The sequence below is a fragment of the Harpia harpyja genome, chromosome 18, assembly GCF_026419915.1.
Source record: "Harpia harpyja isolate bHarHar1 chromosome 18, bHarHar1 primary haplotype, whole genome shotgun sequence".
Lineage (NCBI taxonomy): Eukaryota > Metazoa > Chordata > Aves > Accipitriformes > Accipitridae > Harpia > Harpia harpyja.
The window spans coordinates 23,286,559-23,306,972 of NC_068957.1; the positions used below are offsets into that span (position 1 = coordinate 23,286,559).

The following is a 20,414-nucleotide window of genomic DNA, read 5'->3' on the forward strand; positions in this document are numbered from 1 at the left end:
ACCTATCTGAAGGGGTTGCTGTTACAAGGCATTAATAAGACACATTCATTTTAAGATATTCCTTTGTTAGTACCATTAATTGATGAATGGTGGAAGATAATATTCTAAATTTACACAACAATTTGTCTGCAGATGTATTATTTTTTTCTGAATTAGGAGAAGAATTGTCTGTACAGAAGTTCAATTTGAGTCATTTTTATAGACAGTTCTTACATTATTCAGGGATATTTGTTCCTATAGGAAGGATGTCATGAATTTAGATTATATACAGGTTTTAGGCTTTCATTATAAAACGTGTAGAGCTGCAAATCATGCAGATTTACGTATTCATTAATGGGAATTGAATAGAGATTTAAAATATGTAAATATAATGTTTCCGTTACACTGCTTTTCAGAGTGATATAGAAAAAATACAATGTGTTGTGAATCCAAATTTTATTTTGATTTAAAAAGTAGTAATCAAGTATGTTTAAAATGAGATTGAATTGTACATTGAACTTGGGAGAAGGCAGAAAACTTGCCTCTGAATTTTTGTGTTATAAAAAGCTTTAGGATGGGTTAAATGAAAGCTTCAATCTTAGTTATTGCATTCGTGGTAACAGCTTTTGCAGTTTTCACAAACACCATGTTCCAAATTCCTAAAGAAACCCAAAAATCTAAACAGAACCCCAAATTTTAATTGACTTTCATTTGTATTTTTAGTAGAGATTACTTCTTAAAAAAACATTTGACAAAGTACTTATCTATCTTTGATATTTTATAGTTATTTAATGCTTGCAGTATGAAGCAGAAAGACATAATTAATGTACAGAAACAGACTTCTTTCATTGGTCGTTCCTTATAGCAGTTCCTGTATTTCCCAGGGCAATACTTTACCCCATTCATGAATAAGTGCTTCCTGGTGGCTCTATACAAGCTGAGAGACTTACTCCAAACTCTTATTTTCATGAGCCCAAGTGAGTTCCCGGAGTTCATAAGTGAGGAGCAACATTTAAAGGATACAGGGGTTTTGTTCCCTCTTTTAACAGAAATCCTGCCCCCTGCTTCCATCTGTAAGGCTACAGATGTGAGGGAGCATTTTTATATGTATACTGAATAATTCCTTGCTGTTCAGTGAATTTTAATTGTCCTGTTATTGAAATTTTGTACTGTACATTTGCAGGTCACCTTTAAAATCATAGTTCATTAGCTTTCAGCCAAGATTAAATTGTTTATTCAGTGCATTAATGGCTTGTGGTATAAAGATAAAAAGATAGTGTGAAATTATTGAATTCCTTTCATTTACAATGACATTGATTTGACTCAGCTCGTAGTATAAACTAAAATTCTAAGTTCAAAAGTACTAGTTTCTAAAGTAGATGTCACTGAAGTTCAAGATAAAAAAGTAGATGAGATTAAAAGTGGAGGTCTGCTTTATAAGAAGAATTTTAAAGAATTGTGTTGTGAAAAGGAAATGGACTGTACAGAGTAAATGTTGTGTGGTAATGTCCCTCCCTTTGACTGGCTGCCTTCATCTACTATGCACAAATTTGTAACACTTGCGTAAAAATAACATTGCTACATGAGGAAACTTTATTCTCTATGGCTGTTACTTGAACAGCTAATTAGAATGCAAGGTCAAGAGTTGAAAAAGTAATCTGAAAGTTTTACTTAAACTTCAGGTCAAAACTGCATGCTTCTCTTGTGGACTTCCTATGATAATACATGCAAAGTGGTCCCAGTCGTATAAAGCACTTCTGTCTTCTTCAGTGAGTTTGGTTTTTAAAATATCTGAGCGTAATGACTTTAATGCATTTGTGCATTTCAATTTCAAAGGGGTTTTTTAATCCATAGGAAAAAACTAATCAAAGTGCTTTACAGTTTCTTTTTTAAAATACTGTATTTCTTTTGTTTATGTAGCTGTGTATTGTGTTTCACCATGAGAGTTTTGATTTTCATTTTAAGCTCATTCCATCTTTTGAGTCCATGTTAAATAGGAACCCAAATTTTTGTTTTGTGGGTTTTTTTCCTCCTCAGTAAAAGTACTCCTCTTGAATTAAGGCTTTGCAGTCAAAGAACCAGAATTCTTCAGTGGGTGGTACACCTGATCTGGCCAGGATAAAGAAATTCTAATGCTTTTCATAGAAACGTTTGAGGTTTCCATTCTGGCACTGACTCAAAACTTTAAACAAGTTTTTAAGGCTCTTTAAAAGACGTCCCCCCCCTTCTTCCCCTTGTGTTTTTAATCAGTCAGGATTCAGCTGAAGATGTTGAAGAAGCTGGCGCATTGTCAAAGCTGCCTGTCTTTGGAGCCTCTGGTGCCGAGGGGGTTGCACAGGAATCGGAAAAAGAGTGCCCACCGGTGGAGAGCGCCTTACCGGAGGTGGAGAGTGCGGAACCAGAAAAGGCTACAGGCACTGAACCAGCAAGTGCAATGGAAGGGAATGATACAGAAATAACCTCTGAGAATGAAAGTTCTCAAAATGCGGCTTTAGGCAAATCCACTCTGGAATCGGGAAAAACTGAAGCTGCACCCTCAGAAATTTCTGCCCAAGAACCAAAGAAAATTACATATTCCCAAATTGTTAGAGAAGGCAGAAGGTTTAATATTGATTTAGTTTCCAAGGTAGGTACTGAATGACTCTCTTCCTGTAAGTACATTGACTTTGCTTAAAATGCTGAAATATTTCAAAAATCGGTAATGTTGAGGAGGGCTGACACAGTACCTTTGAGGCAAAAAAGACACTCTTGAGAAGTAAGCAAGACTTAGTACCCTTAAAACAAACAAGAGCTATTTCATATGTGCTCTTTAGTGTTTGTTTATAACCAAAGAGACCATAAAGCATAGCTCAGAAATACGTCCATAAAAGTAAATTTCCTGAAATTTAGCACTTAAGTAATACCTGCAAAATTGCTTTTTTTAAATAGTACCATTAAAAAATTTATATTTTTAAACAAGGAAAATCAATTTACATGCAGATCTTTGATGTTTTTAAAATGAAAAATAATTTTCTTATTGGAGTGCTTCCTGGCTTTTAGATTTTCATATGAAACTCTCATTGTCTCTCTACTCGGACTAAAGCACTGAATTGTAATAAATTGGGGGGGGGGGGCGGGGAATAATTACAGTTAATCCGTAACATTCAAGCTGACTAAAATTAGTTATTATTGTGTTGAATCCCTACTAGTGTGCATTTTACTTAGAAGAAAAACTATTGGTCTGATGTATTTGTCATACTGTTTAAACTCTAAAATCTACCTTTAATGTACTTCACAGTATACAGATACGGCCCCGCAAATTCAAGTTAAATGGAAATTTTTCTTAACTTCTATGGTTTAGACTATGTGTGTACTCTGCAATGGGAAGTTTTTTCAAAGTTGAATGCTTAATTTTTCATACTCTGCATGAAAAGATTTTTCAAACCTCTGGAAATTGGAAGAAAAAACTTTCTCCAATAATTTATTAAATTCTTTGTGGAGGCACTACAAAATGCATTATTTCAAGTTTTGTCTCTGTTCCAAATGTAGATACCTCTTTTGTGCGTCATTGGAATGACATCATGAAAACAATATTCAGTGTATAGTGGTTAAGCAGATAATACTATTTTGTATCCTTTTTATACTTTTTCTGTGCCACTGTGTTACGTGGTATTAATTGCAATGAATTCCAGAAGTTCTGACAGAAGAGTAGTCATCAGGGCAAGACTAGTAGTTTGCACTGGTTTCTCTCTAGCGCTAGGATACAGACTTTTTCATAGTTTCCTCGTTAGTGTTCCAGTAAATCTTTATCATGAAAATTCCGTCTGATCGTGCAAATTCTGTTACTCGGGGCCACAAGACTTTAAGCATGTTTAATCTCTAGCGCTTTTCACTTGAGACATATGTCTTCAGTTAATAGTTACATTTCTGTCCCTTCAGTATTTCATAATACATTTGTAGCTTATAGAAGGAGTAAAGGTGGACAGATTATAAATTAATATAAAACAATATGACTAAACCTTAACTGGGTATTTAAGGAATTTACGTTTAGAAAATGTGACGTTATCGTTTCAGGTAATTTAGGAGGCAAGTCGTGATGACTTGCACAGACAGCATCGTGTACTTTACTGATATTAGGAAATGGAGGTTGTAAAATGCAGTGTTCAAGGATATATAGCATACAATACAAAGAAATTATCCAAGATGACAATGCAAAAAATTGTCTCAAGCTATGACTCCCAGACTAATAAAACTAAATGAGCAGTAGGCTGACACCTCCTTTTCTCTCCTGTGGACTGCTTTGTCTCCTCCATTTGTATGGTCGCTTCAGTTAATTTAATATTATTTTGCATATACTATATCGTGTTGTTCTTTTATTCAGATTTTACTTCACTGTGTGCACTTGTAAATAGTTACAGAAAACACCTTACAAGTGAATGCTGTTGGTATCACTGTTTTCTTATGGTCTAAGCACTTTGTCTTTACTCACCATTTTCTTTTTTTCTTCACTATGCAGTTGCTTTACTCCCGAGGTCTGTTAATTGACCTTCTGATTAAGTCAAACGTTAGCAGATATGCAGAGTTTAAAAATGCGACACGAATTCTTGCCTTTCGAGAAGGAAAAGTAGAACAGGTATCGTAAGAGAATGTATTGCATATATTTAATCTCACCTTTTTAAAGTCAAGAAACTTGAAATTGGTTTCTTGAGAGTTTTGTAACAATAAGCAAGTGTTTTTCCTTAAGATTCTGAGTTTTATTTCATTTCTGGAATGAAAAGACATTTGTATGTGTTACATATAAATTTTCTTTTTTTTTTTTTAAAAAAAGCTAAAACAAGAATGTGCAGTTCAGTAAATTATTGACATAAATCTTTGCCTCATGTCAAATATTTAGACCCTGATCGACTTGGCAGTTAATTCTTAAAGATTCACAGGTTTTAGGTTTTCAGATTGGTAGCATAGACTTTATTTGTGTGTCTCCTGCTTACAAGAGAAGTCATTGGTGTGATAATGGCAACAGGAGATTTTGGCACAGTTAATTAGTACAAACTCTTTTGATTAACTCTGCAGTCGGAGATGCAAGTGAAATTGAAGGGAAGTAAAAAGAGGAGGAGGCTGAAAAAGATTTTAAAATATTTTTATTGTGGAAAATTGGTAACTTTTATTATAGTTAGAATAGAAAATAATGGAAAGAAATATATAAGAAGATAACTATAATAGAAAACAGTAATTTAAAATAGTTGTTAGGTAATCAGACTATAGTGTTTCTTGATGCTTTTCACATCTAGAATATGGAAAGTATCTGTAATTATTAAAAAATATTTTCCAGGTACCTTGTTCTAGAGCAGATGTCTTCAACAGCAGACAGCTTACTATGGTGGAAAAGAGAATGCTAATGAAATTTTTGACATTTTGTTTGGACTATGAACAACACCCTGATGAATACCAAGGTGGGGTTTCATTGAGCAGTGTACACTCTTTTCTTATGAGTTCATTCAGTTACGCATAATTTTGATAGCTCTCCTGTGTTTTCACGCAATTTGTTTTTATGGATTCATTTTCAAAGTATGCTTTGACCTTTTTGTGACCTTTTCACTTCAATGTTAAATTCTTCTACTTAAGCACTTGCTCTTCTAGTTCCCACATCGTTTATTATTTACATTTTTCTTTAACAACAAAATTATGTATTACAGCAAGGTTGCAAAATGTTTTTTATCATTTTTAGGTGTTTCCTCCTCCTTCCCAGGGATTTTTTTAATATGGTGTGACATATATGATTTTTCTTTTCTGATTTTTTGGATAATACATGTATCTTCACAATATGTTGCCACAAAATCAGAATTGGAGAAAATGGATTTTTTTAACTTTGAAAGTAAATGTAATTTAATGCCTTTTAGTTCTAGAGGGCAAGTTCAGAGTGCCTTTATCAGCTCTTGGCTTATTTAGATGACAGAAAATCTGAATAGATTTGAGCCATAATGTGCGAAGAATAATGAGCATCAGGTCAAAGAGGAAAATTGGCTAACAGAAGGAAGGTGCTTTGGGTTTATGCACCTCAGGGTACAAAGAATGAAGTGATGTTCTCAGTTCTTGGAGTCTAAAAGTAAACGAAGGCAAAAAAAGAAAAATCTGTCAAAAAGAAATAATGAGGAAAGAGGAATAGTTAAACTATTGACATAAGTTTCAGACTGAAGCATATCAGTGCTTTTGTAGCTTGGCAGTAGCTTGGCTAGGCAGTATTTTTGAAAGACTCTAGTGTTAAAAAGAAACAATTGTTAAGATACTGGTTTAATTACTTGAACGAGACCCTTAAATTAGGTACAAATATTAGAAAAAATATTTTAAACATATGCAAGAGCGAATTGATCAATATCGAGAATGATCTGGTAAGATTAGGAGAAAGAGAGTGTATAATGAACTCCAGAAAATCCTGAAGGGGGAAAAACTCATTAGACTGAAGTGGTTTATAGATTACAGGTAATTTCAGGTTTGCTGCTGCTGGAAGAAATTGAGGTGCTCAGAGTGAGAATATAGGTGGTATTTAGAAAATTTATTAAGTAAAAAAAGGAGATGCCACATCAATTTTAAATGAATCCATTGATTCATGTACCTAAATGACATTAGATTTATTTTACTTCCAGAGATAGTTAAACAGATTTTGTTCCTACGTTTTAAAACAGCTTGGGAAGTAATTGGGAATATTTTGAGTCAGATTAGTCTGATGTAAAGACTTCAGAAAATTAAAATTGCTCTTGGTGAGATCATTACATTTGTGTGAAGGCGGACTTTTAATCGGGAGAGTTCATGATAGTGAAGAATTTTTTTTAAAGCTTTTTTTCGGTAAAATTTGGAGTTATGTAAGAAGTCTGAAGTGAGGAAAAACTTGGTAATTTTTTTAGAATGATAAGACAAAAAAACCCTGTCATTTTATGACTTGCTGCATGGCTGTACGAAGGGTAGTAAGATACATTTGTAATAAAACAGTGGTTGAATCTTGAACAGAATATATTGCTTGATAATACTGGTTTCAGCATTGATGGAAGTGTTTCTGAATTACCTGTGAATTTATCCATGACTGAAGTAAGCTTAAGAGCAAATTTCTGAATAGTATGAAAGTATGCTATTGCTTAAATACAGTCTTCTCCTGGAAAAAGAAATTCATTTATTTATTAACTAAAGTTTTTCAGAGGTGTATCAGTGACATGCAACATTGGCATTAAACATCTCCTGAAAGACTTGTGTTTGTTTGAATTTCAAAATGTGTCAGCAGTAGTATTAATTTAAAGGAGAGATATGCTTCCTCATCCCTGTCTTCTTTGTGTCTCACGCATACTTGTTTGTTGCAAGTCATCATTTTGAAATAAATGTAGCGCCTTCTCATCTTTGGATTAAGACACTATGTGAATGGCTTCTCTGCTCATAAATATATACTCTAACCATATCAGTATGAGTTCAGCAGTACTATTCTTGAATGGGTGTCATTCAGGTATAGTATTTTGGGTAATTTACAGGAAACGGTGTCCCAAGGCACTTCAGTGGATTTTTGTCCACAGTTGCTCACTTCTCACATGATTAAGAAATGGGTTTAGATCAAGTCTAACATAATGAATAGATGAAGCCATATTTAGAGATTGCTTTCTAGACTGTTGGAGACCCATACAGTGGTTTTGCATTATTATGAAATATTTTAATGGAGCGATATTTCTGTCTTCATGTCTTCTGAACTCACTTTCTGGGAGTAAATTTTTTAACTTTCATTTACTTGGATTATCCATTTTCAGCAAGATGTTTGTTGAAAAACTCAATTGCTTTTGTTTATTTAAATACAAAAGTACTTGTTTAAGTTGAAGCATATGAGAAAATACAAATGTTAAACTATACCTTTTACCTAAATTTACTTTTTCCTCAGACTACGAGAACAGTACATTTGCTCAGTTCTTAAGAACACGGAAGTTAACACCCAGCTTGCAGCACTTCATTCTTCACTCTATTGCAATGGTTTCAGAGACTGATTGCAGCACTCTTGAAGGTCTTCAGGCAACAAAAAAATTTCTTCAGTGCCTTGGCCGCTATGGCAATACACCATTTTTGTTTCCTCTGTATGGTCAAGGAGAGATCCCACAGTGCTTCTGCAGGTAAGCTTCACTTTCCTAATACTTATTTTCCAAAAAGGAAATCCTTGGTAACCTAATGCTAATAGATACCATTCAGTAGGAATCATCCTGTTAATAATTTCTTGTTGGTTTTATTTGCTTTACATTTTCATTGGCTATGAAATTCCCTTCTCCCCCTACCCCCCAAAAAAAGGAAAAAAGAAAAAAAAGATGTTGGAAATTATGCTACTCTCATACTTTGAAACAATTTTCTTTGTATTACAAATGCATCTTGTAATAGCTGGGTGTTGTGGTGGCTGCCTACCGTAACAAGTACTAGGAAATGAGAAAGAGATAATTTAACTCATATGTAGCTAGTGCTTTTTAAAACTGACAGAGATTTGGAGCCATGTGTGTCCAAAAGGATGACTGCACATTTTGGTAGGTTGAGAAAACTTGTGGTTTAGTCTTCCCAAAGTTACAGGAAGATATATGTTTTCAATTTGTTAAGTAATGCTGAGAGTGCATCTACCATTCATAGGTAGATATTTAATAATGAACTGGATTTTTCTGAAAGAAGCGAAATTGTTCCATGTGTCCAGTTTATTATTAAATAAAAAAAAATTATTTAATTTTTTCACCTTTGTTACATCACAGACTTACACAAGCAGGGCAACTGATGTGAAATCACGTCCTTACTCTCTTGGCATCATTTTGTAGATCTGTATAGACCACAAGCTTCCACCTGTGACTTGAACAGCAGAAAAGGTATCGTGAAGCCCTGTTACACTGAGTTATATATAGACTGCAGTTCTATATTCTAACCTCTTCAACAGCAGCCATATGTTCTCTACTACTTGAGCCCTAGAAAATAATTAAAGCAAAAAACCACTATTGATTCCAGGATAAAGCAACATTCACTTCGACCCCTTTACTTGAACTGTGGGCAATGATAATGTAGTCTTTAGCCTGACTCCTGAGGTGTGCTGGGGATCGTAGTTCTAGCAGAGGAGCTGTTGATGGATGCTTTTGGGGACCATCAAGAATACATGTGCAGAGGGTGGGTGGTTTTAATTTTCAGTTGTTTCCAACAGTTCAACTGGCTTTTAAAAGGCTGAGGGGTTTTTTTTTAATCTTTCTTTTGCTGGCAAGCAGCCTTTCCATCTGCTCGATGTGGGTTTTTAATGTGGTAACCTGTAGGTCTGAAGTAAACATCAGCTCTATTTAAAAAAAGCAGTATTGCATGGTGAGGCCATTTTGTTGTCTCAGTGATGTATTTGCATATCATTCATTTAAATATCAGTGCCAAGTGTTACCTGCTTTGTTCCTTGTTGGTGGACAAGTTCTGCTTTTTACATGTGTGCTACTATTAAGAAATTCTGGTTTACAGCATGGTATTGGACATTATCTTCCTGTCTTGTCTGTGTGATAGATTCTGGTTTTCTTCTCTATAACAGTACTTAAATTACTGCTAGAAGAATGGCCTTAGCAGCTTAAGCCTAGTGGGCACTATATAGGATGGATGCAATTATATGTTGATAGAAACATTCTGGAATAATTATCATAGTTCATGGAAGGTATCTATAAAGTAGCTTGTTGGCACCAGCAGCTGGCTGTATTGTGGAAGGTCTTGTTTGGCCTTAGCAACTAATGAAGGCCACATGGAATTGTCCTATATGATGTATATACGTAATTACCTAATGTTTCCATTAGTTCGTTACACAACTAGGTGTTGTTCTGTACTACATTGAATAGAAATGTTATTTGGTAACATCTTTTGTCAGTAGCCTTTCATCTGTACCTTAAACTTTATTTGTATGGAGATTTTAAAAAATGTGGACCTACATAATTAGGTGCTTGGACAGACAATTTGTAAACAAGAATTGTTTTCAGGTAAGTACTCTGGACACAGTCATGCAATAGAACTTGTGTTCATAGGGTTTATGGATGTCTTTCTGTCTTTATAGGACTTCATATGGGACCAGATATCTGTGCATGACCAACAGATTAATAAATCAAAGTATTATCAGAGCCATTACAGTAGCACAAGTTTTGCAGTTAGACCTTCTTTGGATTGAAATACCTGGGAAAAAAGTAAATTTAATAATTAAAAACTGAAATTAGAATTTTAGTTACATTTTTTTCCACTGTAGGTTTTTCTCAATATAATTTTTCTTGCATTCTTGAAAGCCCTTTGGCTTTATTTTGTTTAATAGCCAGCACATGCAATTTTCTGATCTGTAACAGCAATATATTTCAAGAGTTAGCAATAGTGGTGTCTAGAAGTCTTATAAATATTCTTATCAGAAAATCATTCCGTGATCACAGGATTTCTTCAGATGGCCTGAGCTTTCTATTTATGTCCATTGATTGCTGCGTTTTAGAGTTTTTTTGCTAAATTGATTGATTGTAAAGTCCTACAATAAGGACAGTATTTTAATAGTTGAAGCAAATTACTCTGTCAAACCAGGAAGTAATTACACTTTCAAAAGGTTTGTATTACAAACATTCTAATACACAATAGAGTCTAAATGTCTTTGGTTTTAAGTGAACAATTTAGAAGACAATCACAATTTTTTTTTAGATTAATCACAATTTTTATATGTGGTCTGCCTTGGGTGTTATGTCTTCCTAAAACTGAGCAGTATCCGAATACTGTTCAGACTGTATAGTAAAGTGGTAACGGCACAACCTATACATCATACCCTACAGTTTTTATCACCAGGTTATCAGAGTAAGGTGTCACCTGTTCTGTGATTTCTAACCACCGTTCTATATTCTGTTTTAATGTAAACCTCTTAAGCGTTTCTTGCAGCCAGTTACACTGTGTGTTCTCATCAAGGCTACTGTTATAAATGGCATGCATGCATATTTATGTGAATGAGTCAAAGACATTTGTAAGTCACATCCTTGCATTCTAAATGAATTCTGCATAAACAGTACAACGTTTTATAACTACTGACGACACTTGAGTGAGTAAAAGCGGTGTTAGTTCTTTATTGGTTTAAACAGGTATGGTTTAGGAGAGAAAATTAAACTTTTATATCACTGTAATGTACCTCCCAATATGTCGAGGTACAGATGTGAGATTTCTATCTCCATAAATTGGATTCGTGGTACAAGGAAGGTCGTTGGAAGCCTCATGCTATTCCGAGCTGACAAGCAGCAAAAGTTTACTGGCCTGTATAACAGCTTCCTTTGGTTCAAACTTCTTGGTATGAAACTGTTACGTCTCTTCCTTTCTAATGAAGTAGTAGTATTATTATGCTTAGTAAAAATAAATATAGTAATATCTCATTCTTAAGGAAAATCAAAGCAAGCATTTACATTTGATATGGTCAACATAAGATGCCAAAACTTTAATATGTAAGGCAGCTAGGGAAATCAATATATGTTTTGCAATTTGCTGTTAACATGTTTGTTACAAATCTGTAATACAGCTTTCATTTTCTTGGAAGAATGTCACCTAAGAAAAACTATAATTGGGCATCACTGTAAACTGTAAAGTCTCAGTGATACAACATTTAGAATACTTAGTTTGATTGTGATGTTTTTTTTCTGGTTTTAGAAAACATTAGGAAATAGCCCAAATATTTTCTGATGTAGGAGGTTAATATTAAAATGGTCAGTTTCCAAATTTTCCTTTTAACTGGGAAAAAAAAAGATATTTGACTTAAAAATCTGAAATAGTTGTCAAATGTGAGGACATATTTGCTTTTATGTGTTGCATGAAATTAATCTTTTGTAACTTGGAATCTCCTTTCTTTCCTTCTGGTTTTTCAGAAGCAAAAACTTTCTGTGTTTTTTATGGTTTTGAGGAGTGTTTGGAAGTGCTATTTTACAAATACTGTTTCATATAGTTCACTTTTACAGTTCACTGCAGTGAAATATGCCTCTTATTTTCAGTTTTCCTTTGAGAGGAAGTCTTTCTGGAAGCTTTCAGTTGTGATTCTCTTCACCCATGACCAGTGTTGTTTAATGAATGACAGCTGAGAAGTCACTTGTAGCTTGTAACCTCGCTTACGTTATTTTTCTCAGTGCTTGCTTTGTGAACACACTGAATTTTGGGGGAGACTGTGCATAGTTTCTCTTCAGTTTGGTTTCAGATTCTTTTTTCTGGATTCTTGTGAATATGAAATCCAAATGGAAACGAGACTTTTTGAGAAGTAGTAGTGCAGTTTTTTCCCATTTGGAGTTTTTGAGGGAATTGGAGACTGTATGCTCTCTGTCATCTCATAAAGGTTCTAGGGGGTGACACATTGTGTCTTTTTTCTTTACGAGTCATCCAAGAATTGACAGATGTGGTTGTGGTAATAGGTGCTGAAGTACTAGAATGTCTTCAGCTGCTTTGCCATAGGAATTAGTGATTCACTGACTTTTATGGGTAGTCAGTTAATGACTTGCATTTCCTATAAATAGGCTTTGAACTTTTACTTTGTGTATGTATTTGGTGGACAGTGTAACCTTTTTTAAGTAGTTGTTACTGATTCTAGCTGAAATTAGTCATTTTTGTGTCAGTGCCAGTGACAGTAGTAATTTTGTGATGGAGGAAAGATCTGATTAAGATGGTTCATCTCTTTCAATCGCTATATTTACATGAAGATTAAGAGTCCAGGCTGAGATATGAAGGATTGTGTGATTGATTTGGAAGGTTCCTGTATATATTTCAGAAATGAATAATCAGTTTCTACCCTTACATTTGAGCTATTACCTGCTACAAATGTCGAAGCTTCTGAGGTAGTCTCAGGTACTTTAACATTTCCAATTATGTTCCTGTTACAATCTCTAGGAAGGTTTTAGTGTTCTGAAATCAAGACTGGACTTCAGGAAACCAGACTAAAAATAAGCACTTAGAATTGACACATTAAAAATTTAGTGTAACATCTTCTTCATTCAAATCTATAAATGAGTATCATGTTTCTACATGTAAGCAAATATGCGTAACTTTTCTGTATGTTAATTGTATGATTTGGCATATTAATGGAAATACAAACAATGTTAATTCCTTGTGACGATCAGATATGACAGATTTGAGTCTTGGCACATGTGCAATTCTAAGCAAGTGTGAAGGAATCACAGGTGATTTTAAAAACATAGGCTGTATCTGAGATATGAGTTCAGTCCTGTATTTCAAAACATATAATTTTCATATTTATATATCTCTTATGACTTAAGATTATTCCATTTCTTTGTACCTGAAAATCTATTTTGAAATTACTGACAACTTGTCAGTATCACTTGGTCTTTACTAAAATACTGAATAGTAAGAATAGCTGCAATGCTGCTTTCTTCTTAATTGTTTTCACTTGCATTTCAGTGAAATAATAAAACTTCTGGTGTAGTTTGGCTTTTAAAGACAAACTTAATATATTCACTTTCTTGGCAGATGAATGCAAAATGGGCAAGCATAGTTAGCATTAGTGTTTGTAGGATCAGTTGTTTGTTTTTCCCTCTAAGGAGAAACTCTTTCTTGGGATAAACATCAGGGAAGTGAGATAATCCATCATTCTGAGACCTGTTCACTAGTGATGGATGGATAGATTGGTAAAGTAACTCAATAATCTTCATTTTTTTCAGGTTATTCACAGATCAGTGAGCATTGTCGTTAATAAAGCTATGGAATGCTTTTGTGTCCTTGCCCACATTATTTCTCAGAATTTGACAGGAAAAGACTTTTAATTTGGAAATAACCTTTGTTGTGAAATGCATTCTAAGTGTATGAAACTTTGAAAATACCTTCCCATTTTAGATTTTACCTTTCTTCTCAGTGAGATGTTTGTCCATTCTTTGCTTAAAAAATTATTTATAAGTATGAGAGCTTTTCTGCTCCTTATTATTTCACTGACTAGAAATACAGTGTTCTTCAGAAGTTTATACCTCGTGAAGGCCTTCAACCATTAGAATATATCACATAGGATGCTCTGAATCATACAAATGTTGTCAAAGTGTATAGATTTCAGATTCCTAACTAGGCATGGAAAAATTTTCAGTCAAGAAATTTTATTCTACGGGTTAGAATATACCCTGTGGTATAGGGCAAATAAATGTAAGATTACATACTAAAAAAGGCTGAAAATAACTTACATTGTCCTACTCTCATTCTTAATCATTCTTACTTCATTTTACAAACATATTTGGAATTTAAAAGCACAGAACACAAATGCTATAATCAGATGATACTTCTTTAATTATTTGCTTTAATAATTAAGGCAATGATAATAATATGAAGGAAGTGCATCTAATACATTATTTGGTATTATCTCTTAACAGTCTCTTAACAAGTAAATTACTCTCTGCTTGTGTGCGCATGTGCAGACTCTGGTTTATGTATTCTTCCTGAGAATTAGGACTCAGACGTACGAAAATGTTACAGCATTGTCAGAAGATCTATGGAAATAACATGAATGTTTATTATTGGAGCAAATCTGGAATGTAAATGCAAATGTAGTTTAGCAGAGTCCTTTTACATTAAACTAGAAGACAGAGAAAGGTAGCTTCCAAAACACTGCTGAATTAGTAAAATAGTCCTTGAGTTTCATTGCGGGTTAAGATAACTTGAATTTTTATGTCTTTTCTGGAGGCAGAGAGCACATAAATGGATTTTATAGATAAGCTAATGCTTAGCGACTGGTTTCTAGTTACTCGCTTTTGTGTCTCTGCCCTACGGTCCTGATCTCCCAAGCTCCCCTTTGAGGGCAGAACTGTTGTATAATTGCAGCTAAAGGACCTTGTGCGAGGAACAGCTTCTTCTTTTACAAGGTCGATAGAACTTAGAGCCAGGCAGATCTCATGCTTCCACCTTTTGTAGAGATTAGTCTTCAGAGTGCATTTGTAGTTAACTACCATCACAGCAGTACAGAAACCACTGAACTTTTTTTTTTTCTTTTTTTCTTCCCCTCCTTCTGTGTAGTAATTTCTTAAAATTTCCACAGTGCTTTAGCCATAGTTTCTAGGACACTTGGTAGTTAAATAGTTGAATGTGTTGCCTGATGGATCCTCACTTTACTTTCATGTAAATCATCTATTTCTTGAGTTTAGCATCCCAGAGAATGATTCTTAACCTAGATTCACTAAAAAGTAGTGTTAATTGCAATATCCTTGAAAAATGTTTATATAGTTCTTCCATCTAATAAGCCAGTATTAAGCAACTTTTCTTTCAAATTCCTGTAAACTTTTCTTAAGCAACTATGCTAGTACAGGTACAATACAGTTAAACTGTGCTGTTTATCCTCTCGTTCATTTCAGATCTTTGCCCAAAACTCAGTCAAGGGTACACCATGCAACTTAAGTGCAAGTTACTTTTGTGGCAACTTCACTTTGAGGTCTGTTTTTAGATTATTTTGTAAAGCGAGGTGCAAGTGTACTGAGTAGATTTGTTGAACAGACTGTTTAGGGTTAACAATGTTGTTATTTTAAGAAACAGCACTTTTTGCATTGCAGTTATGACCGTTCACAATCTTGACTCTTCATGGCTCTGGAACTACTTATTTTAGACCTAGTTGCAAATTCTTTACTTCAAATTTTGAATTTTTGCTGACAAGACAGTAGCCTCATGTTTCGTATCAGTAGTCATCTTTCAACAGTGTTTGGATTTACTTTGCAGTTTCTGGAAGCACAGTAAATTTATTCTGTAACAGAACTTATTAATATCCCTTTTTGTTTCAAGAAATGACAATACTTTTCCCTTAGTAGTTTTATGGGACTTTTTCTGGCTGTACTCTTACCCAGATAAATTTTCATAATTCTTCATGACTTATAGCTGTTTGCTAAAATCTTAATAATTTTCACTCCTCCTGAGATTTTCTTGTAAATAATTTGTTAGGTTGATTTGGTAAACTGTAAAGTAAATTTATCATTCTTTCTAAATACTTTATTTAAGAAGGCTAAATCCCAGATTGTTTATTTTTTAAAAAATAAACAAAGCACTTCTGCTGGAAAGAGCAGTTGTATTTAAGAATGCAAATCTAAAATTTGACACAAATCTGATTTTTTTTTTTTTTTTTAATCAAGAAACCTGTTACTGTGGGGTGATCTAGTCATCAAGATTTTATGGTCAAACTTAGGTTTTTCTTCTTTCACGAGCATTGGAAGACCTACTTCTTGCACAGATATTTTTTCCCCCCCTCTTAATTGTTCGAAGTTGTAGGATGTCACATTTGATTTGTTTTCTCCTAAGCCAGGAAATTAGATTAATTTTATGCAAAAGACTTTGCTTTCAAAATCTTTGTATGCTAAATGTCTGGGTTTTTTTCCTGCAGAGGTTCTTTTATTGCCTGTTGTAGAGGACTGTTCTCAAGAGTATCTCATCCCTGTGTACCTCTCATGAAGTTAGCATCTTTTTGTCTTACCAGCAGTAGGAGTCTACGAGAAACTGAAGTTCGTGGGTTGTATACTCCCTTGCAAATTGCAGGTCTAATCTCTCAGATACTACTTCTACAAATTTTCCTTCTGCAAAAAGTAAGGATACAGCAGAAAAGAGAATGTCACATCTGCCAAATCAGCAGCTGTGTGCAGTCAACAGCCTACATAACACTTCCAGGCAAGCAGAGGCTGAACTGGCCACATTCATGTAGCCCGTATGAGGGTGGTGTTGAACCAGAACTCTTCTGAAGTGCAGCACTGACTGTGGATAGAAGTAGACTTTTGCTTCAGAAATGACTTAAAGCTAAGCAGCTGCTATTCCAAAGCAGAGTTTTGTAAAATACTGTGCACATATGTGTTAGCACTTTTGTCTGCAGTTACCATATTTGTGCAACTTCAGTATTTCTTAAATGAGGATTTTTGTTCTGTGGTTATCTTTAATGTGGAAGATGGGGAATAAGTTTCATAGTTGAACTCTTGTAGAAAAGGATAGCTAACAAGTATGCATAATTGCAGAAAATTTCTGTGGTGTTAATGACTTTCAAGTGCATTATTAGATAAACTGGTCTCTCTTATTTTTTTCATTTTAGGAATTTATTAATGGATACAACTAAGCTACTTTTACACCGCTCTTAGACACTCTAAAAACTCTTCTACAAGAGTCATTAGTAACACGGCATTTGCTTAAATTATTAACAGTTTGTTAAGTGAAAATAGAGCTTAAACATGGTCTTACTTTTGTCAACAGAACTTTCTCAGGTTTTAGAAACAGCTTAATAAATCTACACTTGCATGAAGTGAGACTGGAAGTCTAGGAACGTAAAAATGTGTGATGAACTAAGATTTTTATTGCAATGTCTTCTAACATTTGAGTTTCAGAAAACAGAATTGGCATCTTGAGCCCATAAAAGGCAGCACTGAGTTGCCAAACCCCCAGAACTTGCACATCACATAATAGGAACTCAGGTGTTAAAACTCTTGAAATAGTTGCACTTCAGTGCAAATTTGGCCATTCAGATATCATGTACAATAAATATTAATCCTTCCCAGACTCTGATGAAATAGACTTAAATTATACCTATTTTGTAATTATGGAAAAAAGTGCACGGAGGGTCTAATGCATTTTGGGGTAAGTGATAAGTAGGTATGTTACTCACATTCTTGAGTTTTGTGCTCTAAACAAAATCAAGTGCACCAGTTTTTATGTTTTTACCTATTTTACTGTCAAATACTGTGCGCTCTACTAGAACTCTTCACAGTATCTGAATGTATATTTCTATATGTAGCAGTCTAAATCCTAGACAACAAAAAGGAGCGATTTCTCAGTTTTAAAATGAAAATTTATTTAAATCCCTAGAAAAAAATACAAAATATGAAATTTGCTATAAAATTACATTTGACTGGGCTACTTTTTTTTTTTTTTTCTCTCCCAACCCCTGTCTCAGATGTGGCATTTCCTACCTGAGCTGTGGCCATTCCTGCCTGCTGTGTCTTTCCCCACGAAAAGAGTTTGCTGAAACCAAAATAAGCAGAAGCCCTTGTTCTTTTTTCTTCTCCCCAGTGTTTTGATTGGGAGCTTTGCCATTAACAGCATCTCTTTCTGTAGTATTTCCCAGTCACAGTGCTAGGAATTCCTTCTGCTTTACTATGCTAGGACAGAACTGAAGATCTGGTGAAAGAAATTATCTTGCTATATGATTACAGGCATTAAAATTGTGGTTCCTGCAAAAAATACTCTGTGGGTATTAACTAACTTCCGGTTGATAACTATGCAGGAAATTTCTGACAGTTCTAAAACTGTCATTTTGCTAATTGGATTTATAAACTAGGCTGATTCTGTAATCTTTCAGGACCTTTTTTTAATTTTACAGGAATGCTGAACACAATCTCCAGGAAAAAGTAAAAATATTTGGCTCTTCATTTGCTTGCTTAAGCATTTATTGTCACATATTATCCTTTCCAATAGCTCTCCAAATGCCAGGACAGTTCTGGTTGACATTGATTATTACCTTCATTATTTCTTTGGTGCCGTTTTTAATATTTTTTTGTCTTCATCCGGGTGGGTGCACATACTGAGATTTGCCTTTTTTATGGGAATTCTCTGTTGGGAGAACAGTCTATCTGGTTTTTTTAACTGTAGCCATTTAATTTATTTGATTTGTCTGTATTTTTTAATGCTTTTAGAACATAAAACAGTATTGTAGGAAATGGTGAAGTTCTAGGGACCTTTCAGGAAACACAGAATTTAATATAAGAAGCAGGTCACAGCTTCCTCTGTGTGCAAAAATAAATTGAAAGAGGACAATTCATTAATTTAGTACTTGGCATGTTTTTCTTTGATCTTTCTCCAAAGCTTGCTGTGCTGTACATGCAGTATTCATCTTTAAGGAGGGAAGCTAATAGTTTTTGCTATAGAGGACTGTACAGTTGGGGAGAAAAATACTCAATTTTTTAATTAATTGCTCCATGCATTTTAAGAAGTGGAGGAGAAACTATATGCTAGAAGTAAAACCTACTTTTTTTGGTGTGGAACTATGTGATAAGATTTTCCGATTCTTTTATGTAGTTCAGAATAAACTAAGGGTAAGTCTGTAATTTAAGGGTGTTTATGGTATCTCTGTTGAAAATCAAGATGTCAGATAGAGAGACATTCTATTTTTGTTCAATTAATATCTGAGAGCATTACATCAAAGCAGTAAACTCCTCTTGTAGCAACAGATGCAGCAACCCTGAAGCCTATTTTCTCTCTTGTTACATTAGTGTTTAATTAAAGAAAACAACTAGTTGGAGGCAGTTACTTTCTGTGAAATGTAATGAAGATTTATTTTGTAAGTGACCTTCACTGTATTAGCTGAATCAGTAATCAGTAAAATTAATAGAATAATCAAATTATATACAAACTCATAAATCATCGTGAATATGCTGTCAAAAATTCAGCTTTTAATATGTCCTATTGTTTCACAGCTGTATTAAAAATTACAACTGCTGATTCCTGCCTTGATGGGAACTGAAATGGCATTTAAAGGCTGTGTATGATGGAGGGCTACCAGGCCAAAAATTTTCACAACTGTTAATTTAGCTGTAATATGATTTGATGTCACCGGGGCAAAGTTGAAGTTGAGTACAGTGTTGTTGCTATCTTTCAGCAAAACTTGAATTATTGGTGTAGGCAGTCGCCAGTTAATTAGAGTAATATCAGTTTAAATGTCTGTCATTTAGGGTTAATGGTATCAAAGAGTTGCCTTGTATTTGAAGTACAGTCAAATCATCTTGAATAGCCTATTGTATGAAAGTAATGTTAGCACAATGATTTTACTTTGTCATAAATTATTGGGATGCCATTTAGTTTAATATTTCAATTTCTATATTTAAAGAATTTTGGCAAGTTCTTCCTAATCATGCCATTTTTCATGCTGGGCTGTTTTAATAGGTATTTTGACTCTTTGTAATTGTTTAACACAACATGATCAAAATTCCTTTCCATTTTAATTTAAAAAGAGAAGTTTTCCACTGGCCTACTATGAAAACAGGTCATGCCCTCCTCCACTGGATAGCAGGCTACTCTTGAAAATAAGTAATTCACATTTTTGCGCAGCCAAGCAGCAACGTTCTTTCAAAGCACGCTAGAAAAATAAAGTGCATATATCAAAAAGCCCTTGACTGTGGTTGAAGTCAAAGGAAAAATATAATTTATAGTTTTTAACAAAGGAATCTTAGTTCTAGTTAGGTTAATAGTGCTATTCTTTTATACAACATATGAAATAAATTCATCTGAGTTGGTTTGAAAGATCCTAATACATGCTTTGTCAGGCAAGAAGCCATTGATTGCAGCATTAGAGATAATAAGCCCGTAGCTCAAGGCTCTGTAATAATTCTTCAGTGGATGTTTAACCTTTGTGTCATCTTCAACAATCTCAAGACATCCAAGGCTGGGATTCAACATGGTGTATATTCTCCAGGTTTTTGCATGGGTAGAAGAGGTATTTCTAGGGAACTGGATCT

General features: G+C 34.2%; 1 protein-coding gene across 1 annotated transcript in view; it reads left to right on the top strand.

Annotated features, from left to right (window-relative positions):
* The window catches only part of CHM (CHM Rab escort protein), a 73,640-nt gene that overhangs the window by 25,653 nt on the left and 27,573 nt on the right, over window positions 1–20,414 (top strand). The window contains exons 5-8 of the mRNA XM_052813448.1: window positions 2,230–2,605; window positions 4,475–4,591; window positions 5,288–5,408; window positions 7,868–8,093. Coding sequence (XP_052669408.1) covers window positions 2,230–2,605; window positions 4,475–4,591; window positions 5,288–5,408; window positions 7,868–8,093 — 840 coding nt within the window. The remainder of the gene's footprint in view (window positions 1–2,229; window positions 2,606–4,474; window positions 4,592–5,287; window positions 5,409–7,867; window positions 8,094–20,414) is intronic.